The sequence below is a fragment of the Anoplolepis gracilipes genome, chromosome 1, assembly GCF_047496725.1.
Source record: "Anoplolepis gracilipes chromosome 1, ASM4749672v1, whole genome shotgun sequence".
In the NCBI taxonomy this organism is placed as follows: domain Eukaryota; kingdom Metazoa; phylum Arthropoda; class Insecta; order Hymenoptera; family Formicidae; genus Anoplolepis; species Anoplolepis gracilipes.
This window is the reverse complement of record NC_132970.1, coordinates 14133088-14154179: the sequence shown is the minus strand read 5'-3', so window position 1 is coordinate 14154179 and position 21092 is coordinate 14133088. Positions and strand designations below refer to the sequence as shown.

Here is a 21092-nt window from a genome sequence, read left to right as displayed (position 1 = left end):
ATTTTTAATTTTCGCAGAAATAATTTATCGATTAGAGTTATCGCTCGTTAATTTGTTCACAAACAATTTATATATAATTATTCTAGACTACAATGAAATTATAATATAATAGTTTCAATACTTGCTAACGTTTTCTCCATCTAATAGTACATTTTTTTTCTATTAGTGCTCCATCGTGCAACATTATATTAAGTTATTATAAATTAAATATCAAAATACACTAATATTTCTTTACTTCACGTATATTACTTCGTTAAGAACTTTAATTGCTTCCTATTAAAAGTTCTATGCTCGTAGCGTCAATTTCAGTAGAAGGTCTCGTGAGAGATAAGTAGTTTCGGTCATTTCTTGGCACTTGACTATATTTTATCAGGAAATCCTAACGGACCGTCGAACGAATAAAAGTGGGAGATCGATCGTTGGTCCAGGACGGCTACAGGATATCAGTATTTTAGGATTCACCTGCGACCAATGACCCCGTGTCCTGACGTATAATCGGTACGGATGATCAAAGATCAAAGAATTCGTACACTGATCGGGATCACGGATGTTTTACGTGCGGAAACTTTCGATCGTGTCCGCGCGCCTAGCCTTTACCAAACTTCACGATAGCATGTTGGAGCTTTGGATAAATTTAAAACTCTGATGGGAGTTTTTAACTTTTGAACGAATCTATAAATAATAGTAGATAATTCTCTATTTCCTTTAATAAAATAAATTACGTGATTAAAAAAAAATAGATTAAAAAATTGAACGTTTAAACTCTTTCACCAGTACTTATAATTAAATTGTAGTATGATACTTTTGTTGTTGAATTATAAATATTATTTATTATTATCCAATATTATTATTTAATTATTATTATTAAATATTTATTTATTACTAAATAATTATTTATTTAATATTAATATTATTTTCGTAAAATCTGTCTGTAATAATAAAGGTATTAAATTAATAATAATATGTTTATCAATATAATTATATAATATATAAATATAAATAAGATCGTTTATTAACTATGATAACGACGTGATTTCACGTTCGATAAAAATATTTAAAGCGATAAAAAAAAATTTTCGATAATTATTAGCGCGAACGATGCTTAATTATTATGATATAAATAAAAACTACAAACTTCTTAATCACATAGTATAGATTACACAGCAAATATTAGTTAATTATCTAGGTTATCTCTGATATAGTGTGCTTTGGCGTCATTCAATATTGATGAAAATTGTTTTAATAATAGTGTTACAATAAGTATTCTTATTTTATCAATTATAAGAGTTACAAGTGTAAATGAGATAAATAGGATATATAAAAAGAAATTTTATTATTATGTTGCGGTATTTTTTTAGACTGTATATATAAATCTTTGCAATTTCGCAAACATGCTCGCACATTACGAACGCATATTGTTCGTACAGAAGAATTTATTTTGTTATATCTACAAAGTTTGTCTTCACATGCATTATTCAAGGGTTTCTGGAATAAATCGGTTGTTGCAAAACTGTAAATGGAATAAAAGGATCAAAGGTTGTCCAAGAACAACGAGATCTTTCTTGTTAACGCATTCCAGGGAAATCCGAGAATACGTTTTTCTTTCCACGCGTAAAATCGCCAAGATTTTCAAACAAAGGGTAAAAGCGCTTAAAGAGCGAAAAGATAAGTAAGAAGAGGTACAAAGCACGTATTTTCCGAGTAATTACTTATGCGACAAGAAACGCGTATAATTTTTGTCACAGATACTACGCGATTATCATTAAGTTGGAATAAATACCGTGTATTTTTTAGTAGTATGTTAAAGTACATGTTTTAGATTTTTGCTAATTATTCTGTGCTCACAAATAAAATATCGTTAAATTTTAAATAGATATGCGTGTTGTCTGTGTGTGTGAAGAGAAATAGGGTGAAAAAAGAGGGAAAGGAAGAAAGGAAAGATAAATCAACATAACAAACTTTGTAAATCTTTTATATATTTTTTATCACAATCTTCATGTTTTTAATAATAATTATTTATTTTAATCTATTTAATTTAATATAATTAATGAAATTTTAAAAATTAATAATTAAGTTAATTTATTAATTAAAAAATAGTAATAATTAAATTTAATTATTTATATATCTTAACAATTTTTTAACTTTTAAATAATGTGAATCTACTCAATTCAGGTCATAATGATTACATTGTAATCACAACTCAACACAGATACGCTTATCAATTATTAAAACGTTACGCGTAATGATTTACTACGCATTATTGCACGATTTATTGAGGTACATTGAACTTTAACAATACCCTCGCTCTCGAGCGACCGTCAGAAACGGTTCAACGAGCGTGTGTAGTATCGCTTCTTTTCTTTCTTGCTCTCGTCGTCGAGAAAAATAGTTGTAGAAGCTATGTATCACAACGCTACGCGCATGATCTACCGCGATAAAAGAACATTGATTGCCAGTTTGTGCAAAGTTGATCTGTCTTTGTAATTGTACGTCGTTAATTAATACTCAATATCGCGCTTTAGTAAGTTTGTTTGTGAGACTTTGATACGATGCGTGCTCATTTCCTTTCTGCGTTTTACTCTATTTTCAAGAGACAGTATCTCTAAGCAATCTTATCTTTTATTAGAATTGAAGAATTTATATCATACAATTAGTAATAATAGTAATAACTAAGTCAATAGTTTATGCAAGTAAGCGAAGTGTGCTTTTGTATAATATTATGTTATTAATGTGAGAATAAAGTATGATTTTAATTTTATAAAATAAAATTAAAATGTTATAAAATCAATAAAATAATGCAAATAAAAATTTTATAAAATTAATAAACATTTATACAATTAAGTTATAGGGTATTAGAGTTAAATATCTTAACTTAAAATGAATTTGAGATATTAAAATAAAAAGTTATCCTCTAAAGATACACTTGTTACGCTTTCTTTAAAAAATATTGACACGTAAACATTTTTAATGTAAAATTTTATGAAATTATTATAAGGTTATAATAAATTAATTAATAGTGTGTTTCAACTACTTTATTACTAAAAAATATGAAAATTTTAACATAATCATAAATATTGATCAAAGTGATAGCTTTGAACATTGAAATACGTAAGTATCGCTCTGTCGATTATATATATAATAATATAATTGAAACATACCATTCATTTATTATAATTTTATAATAATTTCACAAAATTTTATATTGCAAATACTTAGATGTTCATATCTCTTAAACCAAGTTACATTTAGCTCCGAAAGAAAATATTTTCTTATTTTGAAGTCCTAAATTCATATTTTACGTTAGAATATTTAACCTTGAAATGTAAAGATTTGCATAAAAATGTTTCTCATGTACGTTAGAATTTATACATATAAAATCTATTTTAAATATAATTTTTTTCATATTTATAATGACAGTGCTAAATAAAGTCGGCAGCTATTTTGATTGATTTTTCGAATTTATTAATCAATATCACACCATTTAAAAAAACATGCAGAAACATTTGTTATTGATTTGTTTAAATTGTTGACGATGAAAATATTAGATTGTGCACTTTCGACCATCGCTTTGTTTAAAATGATATCACTGCGTCTTTGTTGATTTGTGAGTAATACAAACTATCGATAAAATATTTTCCACAACTGTGTATACAATGTATATATTTATCAAACTAATAAAATGTTAATTAATAACTAACTTATGCAAATATAGAAAATAATATCAAATTAAGCATTTTCTCATGCATATAAATTTCACCAGTAAATTTTTTGCGCATTTATGTTCAACAATATTATAATAGCGCGAATATATTACAAAATATACATATTTTGTACATATTAATATATACACGATGTTAAAAATCTTATTATGTACGTATTTACAACTATGAAATAAATGATGTTTTTTTTACATTTTTTGAGAATTTAAAACGTTAACATTAGGTAACCCAAATTAGTCAAAAACACAAATTAGGACTTAGACTGTCATGCTGAGTTAGCACTGCTACTAAGGTAAATTAATTATTGTCAAGAGCTGACAAAATACTTTATATAAAAAATCATGATTGTTTATAATTATTGATTATAGATTAAAAAATATGTGATATTACCTAATGGAGATAATATTTATTCTACAACTCCAATTCTTTTTTTGTCGTCTGATTAAATTTAGTATCGTAAAGATTTTTTGTTAAAAGATAAGATAATCCCAATTTCTATTTATTACCGTTCTTATTTTTTATCTCAGCTGATTATTTTAATTAAAGAACTTATAAAAATTTATTAATAAAAATTAATTACTGGGTATTTAGATTAGATATTTTAATTATCATATATTAAATATTATACATTTTATTTATATGTATATACGTAATTTATAAACAAGTTAAATATTGGCAATTTAAAAACAGATCAAACTAATCTATTTATATTCAGCTTATTTAAATTTTATAATTTTAGATTTTGCAGTCCTTCCGTTAATTTTAGGAGTTTCTATATTTATTATTTATTATTTATAAATTGCGCTAATTATATAAGATAAAATAAATAATAAATAAACATAATAAGTAAAAAAATGGACACTAAATATACTATAAATTTGGAATATTATAGATCTTTAAACTGTGAACAACGTTTAGTATCTGCAACTATAGTTACAAACATGTATTTATATTACAATTACAAATATGTGTCTATAGGCACTAACTTATATTAATTTTTTTACTTATAAACTATAGTGACAGACTTATAACAGACGCATTTCGTACGCTTCAAATAATAATTTTTGTTATGCTAGCTATCAGTTTAACAAGACATGACAAGATTGACAAATATGTTCCAGAGTAACACATTTTTTACTCGTAGAAAATAAAGTATTTATTATTGATATACACTTATTGCAATGTAATAAAACGAAAAAACAAATATAATCTAATGCGTTTGATATCCTTAAAATTGGTGATCCTAGGTCTGTGAATATCAATTGTATTTACACGGCATTCTTTTTGATCCAATCGATGTACGAAGATACACGAGTGTGCACAGTTGGATAGTCAGTAAGAGAGCAACCGTTCGCCCATGATACAAGCCCAACAAGTGTTTCATTAACAATCAATGGACCGCCCGAATCTCCCTGCAAAAGAATGAAATTAAAGTATTTTTAGCTTTTTTTTAACGATTTGTGCATGCATAAAATTTTAAAGTCTCGTCTAACGCTTGTAAAGTAATACAACCCTTTTGCATAACTGTTGATTTTTCTCTTAATTTTTTGCCTATCATGTTTTGAAGGAGTGCAAAAGTTTGTGCTCGATTTCAATTGATATCGTTATTGATGTTGCAGCATTGGTCACATTGTTGTTTTCGTAATGTCTACATAATATATTTGAAAGGTGATACCCTCATCTGTCATTTGAACATAAAATTGATATATTTTTTATTGCTTTTAAGGTATGAAAAAAATTGTGAAAGAAATTGAAAATGAATGAAAATTTTATTTTCGGCAAATTATGCTTTGTAGTTTAGAAAAGGCTCAACAGTTGGAATCGCTATAAAAAACATTAAAGAAGTTTATCAAGATCGCACACCATCCATAAAAATTATAAAAAATGGTTTGCACCCTCAGAAGGTGATGTTATATTATTTGTATTATTTGTTTGGTGGGATCGCAAGGGAGTATTCCTTAAAAAATCACGTTTTGAAATTTTTTAACAAATAAGCGCGCGCATTCTATGATTGTGGTATCTATATGTAGAAAATAATGGAAATTATTTGGTCGATTAAATAAACACTTTTGTATGAGATTTTTATTAAAAGTCATTTAGTTCTCTGGTTCGAACGCATGCGATTTTTCATCAAAAAATATTAAAACGTGATTTTTCTTTAAATTATATTGCGATCCAATTTTTTATGTTTTTTACAGCGGTGCTTTTCAACTGTTTTTCAACATCCTGAAAATAAACTTTTCCGTCATTCATTTTCAATAATTTTTCTCACATTTTAAAAGCAACTTTTAATGCTACTTTTCAAACGGTATATAATATGTAAACATTACGAACAATGTGGCCAATGCTATAACATCAATAATGACATCAATTAAAATCAGGCCCCAACTTTTGCACTCAAGCAATATATATTTATTTTGCAAAACGTATTAATTAACTACACTAGTTTTTTTTTATTACTTGAAACTCTAGCTAAGGTGATCCTTATAGATTTTTGAATACCGAAAACGATGCCAATTTTTACGAGTACGTCAGGTTTCCGAAATAATTGAGATTTACTATGTAAAAGTGGCTTTTGTGTTATATTTTAATTTTTTTTTTTGTAAAAGTCAACATTATTTTGAAATTCTGATCAGAAGTTATTAATGTATTATTCATCCCCTATAAAATGTATTTTTTTAAATTTTGATATTCTACTTTTTAGCCATGTTATAAAGGTTTTTAAATATAGAGTTTTGCTTAATATTATAATATGTTAAGTAAAAAATTATACAATTTTAAAAAATGAAGATGATTTTGGAAAAACCTATTTTTTCCCAAATTGATTTTGTCTTTCTTTTTTTTAGATCACATAACTTTTGTTTAGAACATTTTTTTTCGAAAATGCATTTGTTTTGAGAAATTTAAGGTTAGCAATTAAAACGAGACACCCTATATATAAATATACATTTAGTGGAATCTCAAGATAAATTATACTGTATGTGTCTCGATAGAGACATATACAGTGTAATTTATCTTGAGATTCCACTAAATGTATATTTATATATAAACCTAGATAATTCCAAACTATAAATTATAAGTACATATGATTTCATTATTATAGACGTTGTTATTTCAGTAACTCTACTTAAAAGCCTTCATAACATGATTAAAAAGTAATCATTAAAAAGGTATCAAAATAAAAATATGAATTAAATAGAATTTCAAAATAACGTTGATGTTTTTTACAAAAAGAAAATTAAAATAAATTCAACTTCAATTATTTTGGAAATCTAACATACTGGTAATTTGATTTGCGGCATTATCAGCAGTCAAAAATCTACAAGAAATACTTTGTCTGGTTTAAAATTTGTGGCTATAACCTAGTGTTATTTTTCGTAATTGTGTAACTTATCTTTTTGAATTATATTTAATTTTTTTTATATACGTATATTTACTAAAGATTAATTATATTAAATGATAACTCAACTGTTTTCTACACGACTTACTTTGCAAGATCCTCTACTGATGTTTGGATCGTTGGCACAGATATGAGTATCATAGATATACTCTAGAATCTTATTGTATATATTCTTGCAGTATTCTTGATCGGTTATGTAAACGGTAGCCTTTAGTAAGAAATTGGATCCGGAGCTGCTTTCCTGTATTTTATGTAAGACGGCAAAATTAACGAGATTAAATACGCTAGAATTACTCTGCGTTATTAATTTCAGTATATATATGTATATATCTAAAAACCGCAGTAAAAGTCATGCTGCACTTACCGATATTCTTCCGAATCCGGAAACTCTTGCCGCAGTACCTTGCTGAATGATTTCATCTTGTTTAGGAAGAGTTACGAATCCAATGTCACGCGATGGCTTAAGCGGAGCGAGTAACTAGAAAATAAAGCTTATCAACGATAAGAAACGATGATATTGAATTTTGAAGAAATAGCTGATATAATATTTACGGGCTAATTTACCTTGAGCAATGCAATGTCATTAATATATGAATTATAAGGATCGTATTCTTTATGAGAAATAATCTGTTTAATTGCACGCTTTACGCCTGAGCGGATCAAACTTACGGTGCCGGCGACGATTATCATGTCCGCAAGTCTCTTTCTGTAAAAATAGTAATATATATTAATTGAAATATAAAATCATTAAAGCGTTGACTTTAAATACATAAGCTGTGATATTTTATACGTGATATTTCTATTTCAAAATCTACGTTAAAATTAATTACATACTCAGCCACGCAGTGAGCAGCAGTAATAACGTAATATTCACTAAGAATAGATCCGCCACAAAAATGGAAGAAATTTTGTGTCTGCAAGGAGACCTAAAATGAAATGAATTTAAGAAATTAATTTTATTTTATCTATCTTAACAGAATTTTCAATTTTCGTGCATTTAAATAATCAAACATACAAAGTGGTCTTTAAGTACGTTGCCGTACTTACAATTAAGGGGACGATTCTTTGGTTAGTTTCAAGTAAAAAAATTTATATAAATATGTATCGTAAACAGTTTAGTTTCCTAAATACAGGGTGTTGAAGTTTTTTACAGACTTTAGGATATTTTATTGAAACAATTAGATGAATTGTTGAAAATGACCACCTTCATAATATATCCTTTGATTTTTCGATAATTGTTTCGTTTCTAACGTTTAATTTTCTGGTTATTTTATTTTTGAAATATTAACCCTGATGTGTTATAAGCTTACACTAACAATAAGTTTCAATGAAATATCCTAAAGTGATCTATGTGACATTTACATTTTCCTGAAAAATTCCTGTATTTCGGAAACTAAACTGCTTATGATACATGTTTATATGAACTTTTTTTACTTAAAATAAACCACAGAATCATCTCCTTGTGTATGACAACATACTTAAGAAGCATCCTGTATATGAAATGTTAATAAAGTCTATATCAGTACTTGAAGCGCTGAAACTAGATCTGTAATATAAGAAAGAAATTTTATTTAGATAACAAAATAATGTTGTTTCATGAGTTACTAGAATTATCTTACCTGATACGGTATTTCACCTGGTGCTACATCTTCTCCATTTATAATTCGTGAGTCGTACTGCAGTACGGCAGCTGTTGATGCAATATTAAAACTATTTGAGCTAAAGATTTTACTATAGAAATTCGATTTATTTTGTATATTTTAATATAATTGAAAATATATACATGTCGCTATAATAAAACGCTTGCGTAAAATTCATTAAAAATCTATAACTATCTAGGTAACACGATAATTTATTTATTAAAAATCTATAACTATCTAGATAACATTATTATTTATTTAGCATTTATTGTTTTTTATTTCTATTAATTTTATTTAATAATACATACATATTTCTGATTTTTTGTTATTAACTATATTGTGATATAAGGAATTTTTTTTACTTTAATTTAAATTGTGCTTAATTTAATATTATTAATTTTATTTATAATTTAGTTTAATCATAAATCTTTCTGCTTTTTTAAAAATTGAAATTATCAAATTATAAAATAAATACTTTTATCAAAAACTAGATAATTCATGTATATATTTTATTTTATAATATATGTAAAATTTACTATGTAGATATTATATATTTCTAGCGTTGTATATTTTACTTACATTGAGAGATGGATGTTACGCTAACAAAGAGAAATAAAGCCGTGAACATCTTGAATGACAATAATCACGTAATTGAATTTTAATAATGAACTTTATACGTCTAGCTGATAACAATTGGAACGCTGCATTGATTAACAATCATACTTGAACATTATAGATTAGATAAATAATTTAATTATCGATGAATTACACACAATTTCTTCTATGTTGGCTTTTTGCTTATCAATATATTCACAATTAAGAGATCAGCACGTGTTATCAAATATGAAAGGAGTTTCCCGATACAGTATCTTTTGTTGCAGGTAATAGATAAACATACATTCTAATCTTGGAAAGAATTAAAAACTAAAAAATGAAAAATTGAAATAGAATAAATTTGTTGATTTGTTTGCATGTGTTATAAATAAACAAATTATATTTCAATTAACAAGGAAACATTTTCTTTATATTTTGAAAACATTTTGTAATTACATATATAAAAAAAATAAAATGCATTTTAAATATAGATTTTGTGACTTTAGAATTTAATTTGTAATATGAAGATATTAAATGGTATAATAATTTTTTGTAAGATTTCTGTATAATATGTAAATTACTGTAAATTATATTTATATCTGTCAGATATTGTCTTTATTGTATAAACTCTGAACACTTTGTGATTGATCCCTATATCTTGATTAATATTTTTATCTTATTGTTAAGATCCTTTTAAATTACAGAAAAATATCATTACTAATTATCATGATTGCTTTATCAAATTGCATCACAAAGATCAACAAGCACATTTTTACAATATTTATTTTTTTGTATTCAGTACGGAAATAAAAAATAATTTATATAATATTATAAGAAGTAAAGATAAGGAAAAAGAAAAAAAATATATATATATTTTTTCTTTTTTTATAACCTTTATATATAAACATAAAATACTTTTGTAGTCTTCGGTAATGTCAAACGGTAAGAGAACTATTCATTGGAATTGTGTATTGTGCGCATAAAGAGAAATAATATCAATATAGATATTATAGATATATAACGTCGAGATTAGCGGATGCTCTGATTTCATTCTTTATAAATTAATTTTACACGCAGCTATAAGCATTTTTTCTGTGATATAAAAGTTATCTCACTATTTAACAATAATAGCTAATGGACAGTGATTTGCCCGAACGTGAAATTTTTATTTCAAAACGTCAATAAAATTTTGAGCATTGAAAAATAGCGCTTTTAAAATGGCTCTTGCAATGGCTTCATTTCCGCGTTAAGATGAACAAAAGTCGTGCGTTGTTTTTATCTAATTAGGATAAAATAGCCGTCAGTCAATGTAGCGTATCTCCGGTGGTGTCATAACGCATTATGAAGGCATCTGGTTGAGTGACCTTTCGATCGATATACCAGGACAGATGCAAAACTGCATTCAAGGCGATGTTGGCATGGCTCCAGATACTTCGAAAGCCTTGTGTTGATAATGCTGTGTAGAGATATTTTTTTTTTACCAGTTTAAACACGCTGCCTTTAAACGATGAGTTTTGAATAATGCAGTGCTAATTTGGATCTTTTACATCTCAGTTTACTTACGTCATCTTTAAATTGTGTGGAAATATGCACATTCCATGATGGATATGAATAATACTAATACGTACAATTACAAATACGTGTCATTTTTTATTAATAAATTTTTTATTAACACACTGCCTGTACGAAACTAATGTTTGACATTCAATTTTCGAATTTTCCGTGAGAGAAACGACATTTATTGGAAAACTCGTTTCGCACAAGTCCTATATTACGACACATACAAGTGCACGTACGCACGCGTGTACAATACGCTCTATATGATATAAATGAAAATACATATCTACGAAATTTTTTTTCTGTCTAAAACGAATCAATCGAGTAGGCTGTCGAAAATTTTGGTGTACTGACGTAACATGATAATTGAGATACAGAAATTTCTTGTGCGTTATTACGGCATATATCGTATAATGCAAACTGCACTTGTTGATATCTGAAAACATAAACGTTTATGTAAGTGTGTATATATATATATATATATATATATATATATATATATATATATATATGTGTGTGTCATTTTATCTTTTGTAAAAGAGGAAGATAAATATTTTATTTATTATTTGATAAAAAAAAAAAGATATAAGTAGACTTTAATGTATGGTAATCACTCTTCATGTCGAAAGATTATCGAAGAGAGAAACTTTCGAGACGTTGAAGTAAGTTTTATAAAGAGCCGAATATTGGAGCTTTAAGAAGACGAAAATTTACCAAGTTCTCAGAAATTGTTATACTTCACTCCACACTGAACAGCTTCGCAATGTTGTCGCTGAGCTCGGCTGTTCTGCAAATGCTATCCTTCTTTATCACGAAATCTTGACAGATAGCAGTGAGAACGAAATGCCCGGATTCCAAAGGTAGGGATCGATCGATTCTCCCTGCCTAATGGAATGCAGTCTGGCTTACGCTGGTTAAAATCAAACTATTGAATACGCAGATAATTACGCTGCTATAAGTGAAAAGATTTTTTGTGTAAGAGTATGTGTTGCGATCTTTTGAATTTTAAAATGCAAGATATTACGTAGATGGGTGTTTCTAGAAATATGATTTTCAATTTATCGCTATAAATAACGGAAGCTACAAGAACCGCTTGCGTGAAACGCTCGACAGTTTCACGATTCTTGACTTGACCTGGAGATTCTGTAATCGTGATACCTTGGAGTGTAGTAGGAGGCAAAAGGTCGATCGATCCTGCCGACCAAGAAGAGATATTGAGAACCGCTGTTCCAGGACTCACCTGCGTCCGACGACCCCACATCCGGAGCTTTTCATCGATCATACAGGTCGTGAAATGGTCTGATCCATGTGTGCAATCGTACATTCAATTCGTTAATTTACATCAGTGTGGAACTAATCAGACTCCTCTCAAACTATCTATCTAGATCGATCGGTAGAAATAAATTAAAAAGTTAAAAATATACGAATGTCCAACAAGTGATAGTTAAACATGCGCTATTTTTTGTTGACAAGAAAGATTCCTACATACTTTCTGATTATAAAGTACGATTATATGTGAATACAGAAGACATAGTTAAAATATTCTGATATACATTATTTTGTTCTATTCAGATTTGATATTAAAGTCAATATTTAAGCAACTTTTTAACAAAAAAAATTGTATTGTTTTGTAAAAAATATGTTAAAATAAGAATTATATCTTCTAGAATATGTAATTAAGTAAGAGAAAGTAGAGTTGTGCGATAGAGCCAACTTTCTCATAAGTAGAACAATTATTATAAATTGACACATGCAACATTTATATAGTTTTGTAAAATGCACTTAGGGGAATTAAAATTGATTTAAGTCCAAGCAAACAAGCCCGTGGAAACTTCTTGCAATGTAATTTTTAACGGTTATATATAGTATCCTAGGGAGCAGTAAGCGAAAACGCGAGTTGCCACGTAAAGTTTATCGAAGAAAATACGAGAAATTAGGAAATCTCTCTTATGAAATTTAAGATAATCACACCAATGTATATTCTCTCTCTCTTTCTCTCTCTCTCTCTCTCTCTTGCTTTTTATAATAATTTTACTTACATCGATGATTGCGCACTCCAATTTTTCTGCATATATAAGTACGAATCCGTGACACCGAATAACACGAATCGGATGCTGTGTGTTTTCAATATGGCCTTTACAGTATCGTCAAAACAAAGAGCATAGACGCAACATGTTTGTAACCGTAAAGTGCTCTCCTGTTTGATTTATATCCGATGCCTCTCCGAATATTTCAGCGATATAAACGTGTTAGTCAAACTTTTATTTTTTTCTTTCTAAGCACAATTGTTACTTGTTGATGAACGCAATTTTCTTATTCGTGAGCGAAAATTAACATCTTCTTTCAGTATGTTGATGATTATTTATATTACTCGTAAAACGAAAAGAGACGTTACACACGAAGTGTAGCATTTCAACAAACGCGTCAGTTCTCTGTTTGCAAAGCCTTTACGCCTGTGTGTGAGATGCAGAAATTAACGTCGTACAGAAATGCGGGAGAAAATCCGATGTAAAATGGTTATTTCGTTCGTTTTTGAGAGAAGTGTTTGTTAATTTCTCCGAAACAATTTCGTGCATTTGACGTCTGCTATCAGAATAATTCAATGGGTTTGCTTTGACTGACCCACTTTTCTTTATATTCATTCGTTTTATTGTTAGGATATCGACCGCAGTGACAGCAGGATGTGCAATAAGTGTATAATACGTATTTACAATTTATTTGAACGATTGATTCAAATCTTGTTGCATTGTTTGTGAATTTTAAATTGGGAGAATAAAAATCAATATGCGTATATAAATAAAGTCACACGAGTTTTAATGATATTAATTTTTAACAACTGTGGTAATAAAATATGGTTTTAAGGAAACTTTAGGGAAATATTGTATAATATATTTTAAGAAGAATTATACACTTATATTTTAAAATATCATTACGCAATTGCGAGGCACGTCTGTCGATAAATGCCAAAGTTGATTTTTATATCTTGCGTATTAATTATTTTAACTCACACGGCGTATTCTCTGATCCAATTGACGTACGATGGGACTCGTGTATAAACGGAAGGAAATACCATATCAGAGCAATGATGTGACCACGAGACGAGACCGATGAGTTTTCCATCAACGGTGAGAGGACCGCCAGAATCACCCTAAAATGAAAAATGCATTGCTCTAATTTGGTTATCTAAATATTACAAGAGTCTAATTTAAAAAATTATGTGCAAGCGATATTATTTTTAGATTTTTTTTAGATTATTTCAATATGTTTCTTTGTTAATATAAAATTAACTTGTACATTATTATTGTTATTAAATTGTACATTATTTTTGTTCTTTATTTATTAACTTAATTACACTGATAATGAATAATAACGCACTTTTGCTTTATTCGGCCCAGCTGCCGTGTGGTTTTGCTGCCAATTAAATTAAATTACAAAACGTGACGAGGAGAACTGAATGTACTTCATTAATGATACGAAATAATCAATGACGTATGTCAATCGATATATGATAATCATCAGATATTTCTTGTGTCGAATTTATATTATCGAAAAATAAATTAATTGATAAATATAATACTGATAAACAGAAGATTACAATCGCGATGAGGCCACAATACACTACCGCGATAATGATATATCTGATTTTCGTTATCGCGAAACATTTAGAACACGTTATTCAACTTAAAGTACACGAAGTATATTGAGATGTAGTGCTTAAAAGTCATTAGATAGGATGGCGAGTTGAAGCTTTGCGTGTGAGAAGAACGAGGTGCGAGTTAAGTAGTTAACGACTGTATCTAGGCAGACAGCGTTAAATTGCACGTGCGGTCAGTACTAATGACAACGATGTTACTGCAACGCTTTGTAAATGGTTTACCTTGCACGAACCACGTTCCACAGTTGGTTCGTTTGCGCAGATGTGCGTGTTGAAAATATTTTTCGAATGTTTCGCGTACATATCTCTGCAGTAGGCTTGATCAGCTATTTTAATGCTAGCGACGTTTAATTCGTTAGTTCTGTTTCCATTATACTGTAAGTGCAAATTGAGTATATATGTAGGTAACGTTTTAAAGTCCGTTTGAGATGACAACTTTTCGTAAATTTTTAAGGGTAAATTGAAAATTGAAAAATATCTAATTGCTTAAATTATTCGTACTCTTAAATTAATCAATATATTATTACTAATAGCATTAATTTTAATTCTAAACTTAGCAAAAATCTCACTGAGAAGAATTAGTGATAACGGTTGATTTTTCAGTGAAATTTTAATTATTATAATTGAAGCATATAGGACGGAGGAGCAAAGTGTGATTCTTTCTACTGAAAATCAGTGAAATACTGTCTAACCTTTGATAAAATCTTGTCACTGCTTTAATCAGACATGTTTGATAATTCAATTTAAGAGAAGAAAGACTTACCCTTAATCTACCGTATCCTGACACAATTGCAGTTGAATCAGTCTTCACAGTTTGATTTTGTTTCGGTAATTCGACAGGGGATACCAAAGTGGAAAATTCAATTGGAGATATAAGCTAAAAATGTTATTTTTTATAAACGCTTGATTTAATCTGAATTTTCTAAACTCAATTTAATTAATTCATTCAATTTATATGAAAACAATTTATTGTCAATATTGATATTAATTTAACTAACATTACCTTAAGTAAAGCGATATCATTGATCCATGAGTTGTTGCGATTGTACTCTTCGTGTACATAAGAGGATTCGATTAAATACACTGCATGCGGTTTTCGTAAATCTATCGTTCCCACGGTAGCCGAGATAAGTTTGACGTTTTTACTGGAAAGAATATCACATAGATTATATATCTTTGTGGAAAAATTTATACTCTTGAAGTTTTCCTTGAACTTTCAGTCTTATACTTACCCAAACACACAATGAGCGGCGGTCAACACGTACTTTTGATTGAGTACAACTCCGCCACAGAAGTGATGTCCCGTTTTGATAGTCTGAAGAGAAACCTGAAATAATACATTTTGTACTTCAGAATTCGAGACACAGAAATTTCTCGTGTGTTATTGCAGCATGTATCTATCTTTACTTCTGGTTGATTCAGTTTTCTCTCCAGCTCACTGTTGACTGAAGAAAGTTGATTCAAGAGTCAATCAATTCGATACTAATCGATGATGCGCATATTTATTTCGATACTTTTAAAATAAGATTAATATTACGATATTTAAATAATGATTTCCGGTTTGATTTTTATAATTGCTAGTAATTTACCTGGTATGCGATTTCACCTGGCTTAGCATTTCTTCCTCCCACAATCTTGGGATTTAATGTGATTAATTTACCTGTGTTCATAATAATTAGTATACGTGATATTTATATAAATGAGATAAATTTACTAATTTAACTAACTACATGTTAGAAATCAATTTGTCTGTTACTCACCATAAGAAATAGCCAAGAAAGAAATTAAAAATAATTGCATTAGCGTCATAGTTAGTCGTCTTCTGTGTCGTTGCTAATATTGCTTCCAAATGTGTAATGCAGGAGCCGAAAAGTGAAAATTAAATTCGAATTGATAAGATAAATTTCTTATTATCAAGATTAATAATTAATCTCTTGGCGAATAGAGTCCGTTGGTACTCGATGTACGTCAAGATCTAACTGATTATGAGTCCTCGAATTTGAATCTTCGAAAATTCCTCAGAGCTCTTTGTCAATGTTTTTATTTTCTCCGGTCCTTTCCAATCTTTCCATTTTGTCGAGTACCATCTTTGTTTTTAATCATGCTCTTTGCGCGTTTATACTCTCGATAATATTATAGGTCGCTCGCTGTCGTTGACTAATGCTAATAATAAAATTATACCGTCACGACGACTTGCAATGATTTTAATTATAACGACTTACAATAGTGACATTTTCGATGTCAGTCGGGAATGCATTTATATCATCGGTAAAGTTATATTTTTACATTACACAAGATTAGATAGAAAAATTATTATTATTTAAAGTAGCAGAAAAATGTTTGAGTTACTCTCTCGCTCATGACCTATATTGTCATTTTTTCTGAACATTGATTTTTTTATCTTTAGTAAATATTGATAAATACTCAACATCGTACAATACATGGTCTTGCATATGTAAGACCGTGGTACAATCTTACGTATTCAAATCTAAAAACAGATATACGTAAACGAAAATACATATATCAAAAAGTTATCTTTATAAATATATAATAATATATAAATATATTAAAATAAAATATATAAATATATAATACTAACAAATTTTGTACGAAAAAAAGAGAAATTTTTCTTTGCAAGTTCTCTTAAAATTATTTACTGTATAATTTTATATTTTCGTGATTCTTTGCATTCTCTGTCACAACTTTGTAAGTTTCAATTTTTAAAGTTTAATACTGTTATGTGAAGTATACTTCGCATCTCACGATTACCGGCTGAGCGTGACAGGCAGTAGCAGTAGGGCGAGCTGAATGTAATGCTACGGCAAACTTGTAATGTGGAAGTAACATACCAATGTATCTCGTTGAAGTTTGCTACGATTATGAACTTTGGCAATATTGTGCAATTTATAATAGAGTATTTTAAGCTGGATAAGCTCCCTTAGGACTATGCCGAAAATATTGTACTTATACTTAGTGATCGGAAGAATAACTATTATTAGTATTAATGCGTACTATGTATTATTCCGTACTGGTGGGTTATTTTTGTCCGTGATTTTTCTAACAACGTCAATTTCTCGAAAACGAATACCTAATCATAAAATGATATTTTTACAAATCATTTTTTAAATTTATTATTTTAATCTTTATTTAGAAGGGTCAAAAAGGATAGATAAATTTTTTCAGTTTTTTAGAACACTTTTACATATTAGTAAACTTATCAAAAAGACAGCGACCCACTGTATGGTTAGGTTAGAACGTGCCAAAAAATAACAGTATGAAATAAGGGTGAATAATCACTGATAATTCTCGTCATAACTTTCACTTTGTTCGAAAAGTTTTTGATTTAAAACTTTAACAATTTTATACGATAAATAATAGATAATTTTAGGATTGATAACTATTTGACGCTATTCTAAATATTGTTCTCTAATGTTTTGAGAAGATTAGAGGAAAAATATTTAGAATGTTATTTGAATACTGAGATAATCGCGTTTCCTTAAAGTTGATTTTTTTTTGTTAGAATTAAATGATCTTTTACCGATGTGCAAGTTACTGCACAATATTATTGAACTCACGTCTTTATTGGCGTTTTAATACTTTAACGAAGTACAACAGAGAGACCTTGTTGTGGTCTAGAAAGTATCGAGAATCGGTGAGATAGTTTGGTTGTTGGCCATATTGTCGCGATAGAGAGCGAGCCATTTGAATTTGCATGAGGTTCTGCGCTGGCGACGAGAGGTAGGCAAAGAGAAAGAGAGAAAGAGAGAGAAAGGAAGAACAGCTGGTGCGTTTTATTACATCTCGCCATTTATCCCGCAGCACTTCGCATTCCGGATTAGCGATAATTGCTCGCCCGGTCGCGGCACCTTCATCATCGATTTTTGCTCGCACAACACGTTCAGGCTTTTAAATTTATTATTTCGCGAAAATTCTACGCGCAAAAAAATGCCTACGCTTTTCGTGATTCTCTTTCTCTCTCTCGCTCTCAACCATCACTATGAAATAACACAATGCCTTTATCGATTACGTCGATATCAAATATGTCACTCTTATTCCTGGGGTAAATTCGCGCGCATGCAACACGAGTACGGATTTACTCGAATTTGCAACAAGTACCAGTTCGATATCCTGTTGAGACGAAATACGAATTTCACGTACGTCCATAACGTTCTTGTTACCCGAAGTTGGTGAATTTCCATGGTAGATGTAACACGGACCAGATTCGTAGAAGATTCGAAATTCAGCAGCTCTCTAGACCTCGACGTAGCATTCGTATAACATTCGAGTTTGTTGAAAAATGAAGATAGAATCTCTCAGAAAAAGGAGAAAGACCAGAGAAGAGACACTACTACATTGATATCTATTCATACAGTATTCAATCTGCGTCGGGATACCTATTGCGATAAGTCCAAGTTCATCCCTCTCTGTATCCGGTTTTTAGGTTTATATATGCTTACCGTACCCTTGTATGTGTATCATTTTTAAGCGAATTTCGCGTGTGCGCAAGATTCGTGACTTCATATAAAATTATCGATTACTTTCCGAGGAAAAAGATAGAAGGGGGATATAATTGGGAGAAAAAAGCCTTAAGACGTGGTAACAATATTTGCGATTTATAAGGAAAACAATTTTCATGGAAATTATTGGATCGGTTGCATAACACGATAGAAATATTCTTGTCAAGAATATCGTGGAATATGAAGATGCACATGGATAGATGCGCCTGCACAGGAAACGAGCTTTCGATCCTCTCTCAAATCCAATATGTCCGCGTGATGGATTCTCGTTCAACCTGGAACGACCGAGTGCGGGAGAGCGAGACTAATCGCGTTCCTTGCGCCGATCGTGTGCCATTATTCGATTCATCGTGTATCGATAAATCTTGGTCGTCATGGAAGTTTCTTAATCCATAGACTTATCAAGCTTGACGTGTGAGAAAGAAAGGGAGAGGGAGAGAGAGAGAAAGAGAGAGAGAGAGAGAGAGACGCTCTTAGGAGAAGCTTTCATCACCTTGTCATGATTAATTAACACTTTGAACGTGAGCGACATGTTAAGTCGTACTTTATCACTTTACGTAACTTACCCGCGCTGCATTTTACATCTTGCTGCAAGGTTTTCATCCGAAAACTTTTAATAATAAATAAATATTATCATTTATATAATAGATAAATATTATCACATTGAACATTGATTTAAACTATAATGCATTGTCATTTAGTATTTTTAACTTAGATAAAAAAATGTAAATTTTTATCCCTTCAGTACATTTTCTTCTCTGAATAAATGTAACTTGCAATAATACTCATTTATTTTACAATCTCTTATTTCTGGCTTTATTTTTATTTATTTACGACAGCGACATAAATATATTTGTGATGGATTTTTTATCTATTAATAGTCCTTATATTATATAGTCCTTATTCGCCTTAACGGGGAACTTCTCCAACAACGCAATGTACAGCAGTGCAAGCTTCGTTGAAGGAAAATATACATATATGATACAACGTGGGCGCGACATGGGACCGCAAAGGATGATAATTCCCTCAGGGCGCGAGAGCCATAATCACAGCCGGCTTGCGCAAAGAGCAGAAGCGTCAGACGGGGTCGGGCAGTGGATCAATCATCTAATACAAGCCATGAATACTGTACATATATGTGCAATTATAATGTTGTAGGACAGGGCGTACGTAAAATAATTTATGATGAAATACCGGGGCTAAAAATTATTTAGCTCGAGTTAATTCATTCGTGTGCTCCCTAAGTATGTTATCATAGTCGCTATGCTCAGGAGCCTGCTAACTCGAGGGATTCAATATTACAGCCTCGTAATTCTCGGCGCGAGGTAAGCGGTATATTTCACGAATAAGTGACGGAAGGACGGAAACGAACTGCCGGATATTCGCCATAGCATTTCGTTTACCCCCCGCCTTAAGATGCAATGCAATCTAATCCTTGAGATTGAGTATCGTTAAAACCACTCGTTTCTATCCTACCGAATTCTATACGGATTTCATCCGGAATCTTTTTCATTTCTTAAAGTGGCTCGAACCCCTGATATGCCGTTACTTACGATATCAGAGACGCATATGATGCATTTCTGAACGTGACTGCGTCCTGCGATGAGGAGGAAAGAAGTTACGATCTCTTTATATCAATTTTCTATATACATGCCTCGACTGTAGTACTTTATTCGTATATTTGCGATTGTCATTTAAACTGTATACATATCAGCAAACGTACTGTGTAGTATATATCAATTTTGGAATCAAATATGTTTCGTTGCAGATCTACTATTTGAACTTTTAAGCTCAGATAAACTTTTAAGTTTGCGAGAGAAAAAGCAAGCTTATAAAACGTAATAAAAAAAGAAAGTTTTATTTTCTCGGTATAATATCTCTTCTATCAAAAATAGCGTATACACGTTTACGTTTTCAACAATGTAAACTTAATAGTTATTGAATCTTATGCATGTAATGAATTATTTATACATATTATTAATATAAATAATATAAATATTAATTTATTAA

At 29.7% G+C, this 21092-nt stretch overlaps 3 protein-coding genes across 3 annotated transcripts in view; 1 reads left to right on the top strand and 2 right to left on the bottom strand.

Annotated features, from left to right (window-relative positions):
• Hwt (SH2 domain-containing adapter heavyweight) overlaps nucleotides 1-21092 on the top strand; it is a 127089-nt gene that overhangs the window by 11309 nt on the left and 94688 nt on the right. The gene's annotated exons all lie outside the window — the stretch shown is intronic.
• LOC140665371 (mite allergen Der p 3-like) lies at nucleotides 4645-9547 on the bottom strand. The gene is made up of 7 exons (XM_072891420.1): nucleotides 9339-9547; nucleotides 8739-8809; nucleotides 7954-8045; nucleotides 7684-7825; nucleotides 7484-7597; nucleotides 7208-7360; nucleotides 4645-5131 (listed from the first exon to the last, which is right to left on the bottom strand). The coding sequence occupies exons 1-7, from the start codon at nucleotides 9385-9387 to the stop codon at nucleotides 4988-4990; spliced, it is 765 nt and encodes a 254-aa protein (XP_072747521.1). The 5' UTR covers nucleotides 9388-9547; the 3' UTR covers nucleotides 4645-4987.
• On the bottom strand, nucleotides 13731-16412 carry LOC140665365 (chymotrypsin-2-like). The gene is made up of 7 exons (XM_072891406.1): nucleotides 16326-16412; nucleotides 16155-16225; nucleotides 15798-15892; nucleotides 15569-15710; nucleotides 15329-15442; nucleotides 14788-14940; nucleotides 13731-14058 (listed from the first exon to the last, which is right to left on the bottom strand). The coding sequence occupies exons 1-7, from the start codon at nucleotides 16372-16374 to the stop codon at nucleotides 13915-13917; spliced, it is 768 nt and encodes a 255-aa protein (XP_072747507.1). The 5' UTR covers nucleotides 16375-16412; the 3' UTR covers nucleotides 13731-13914.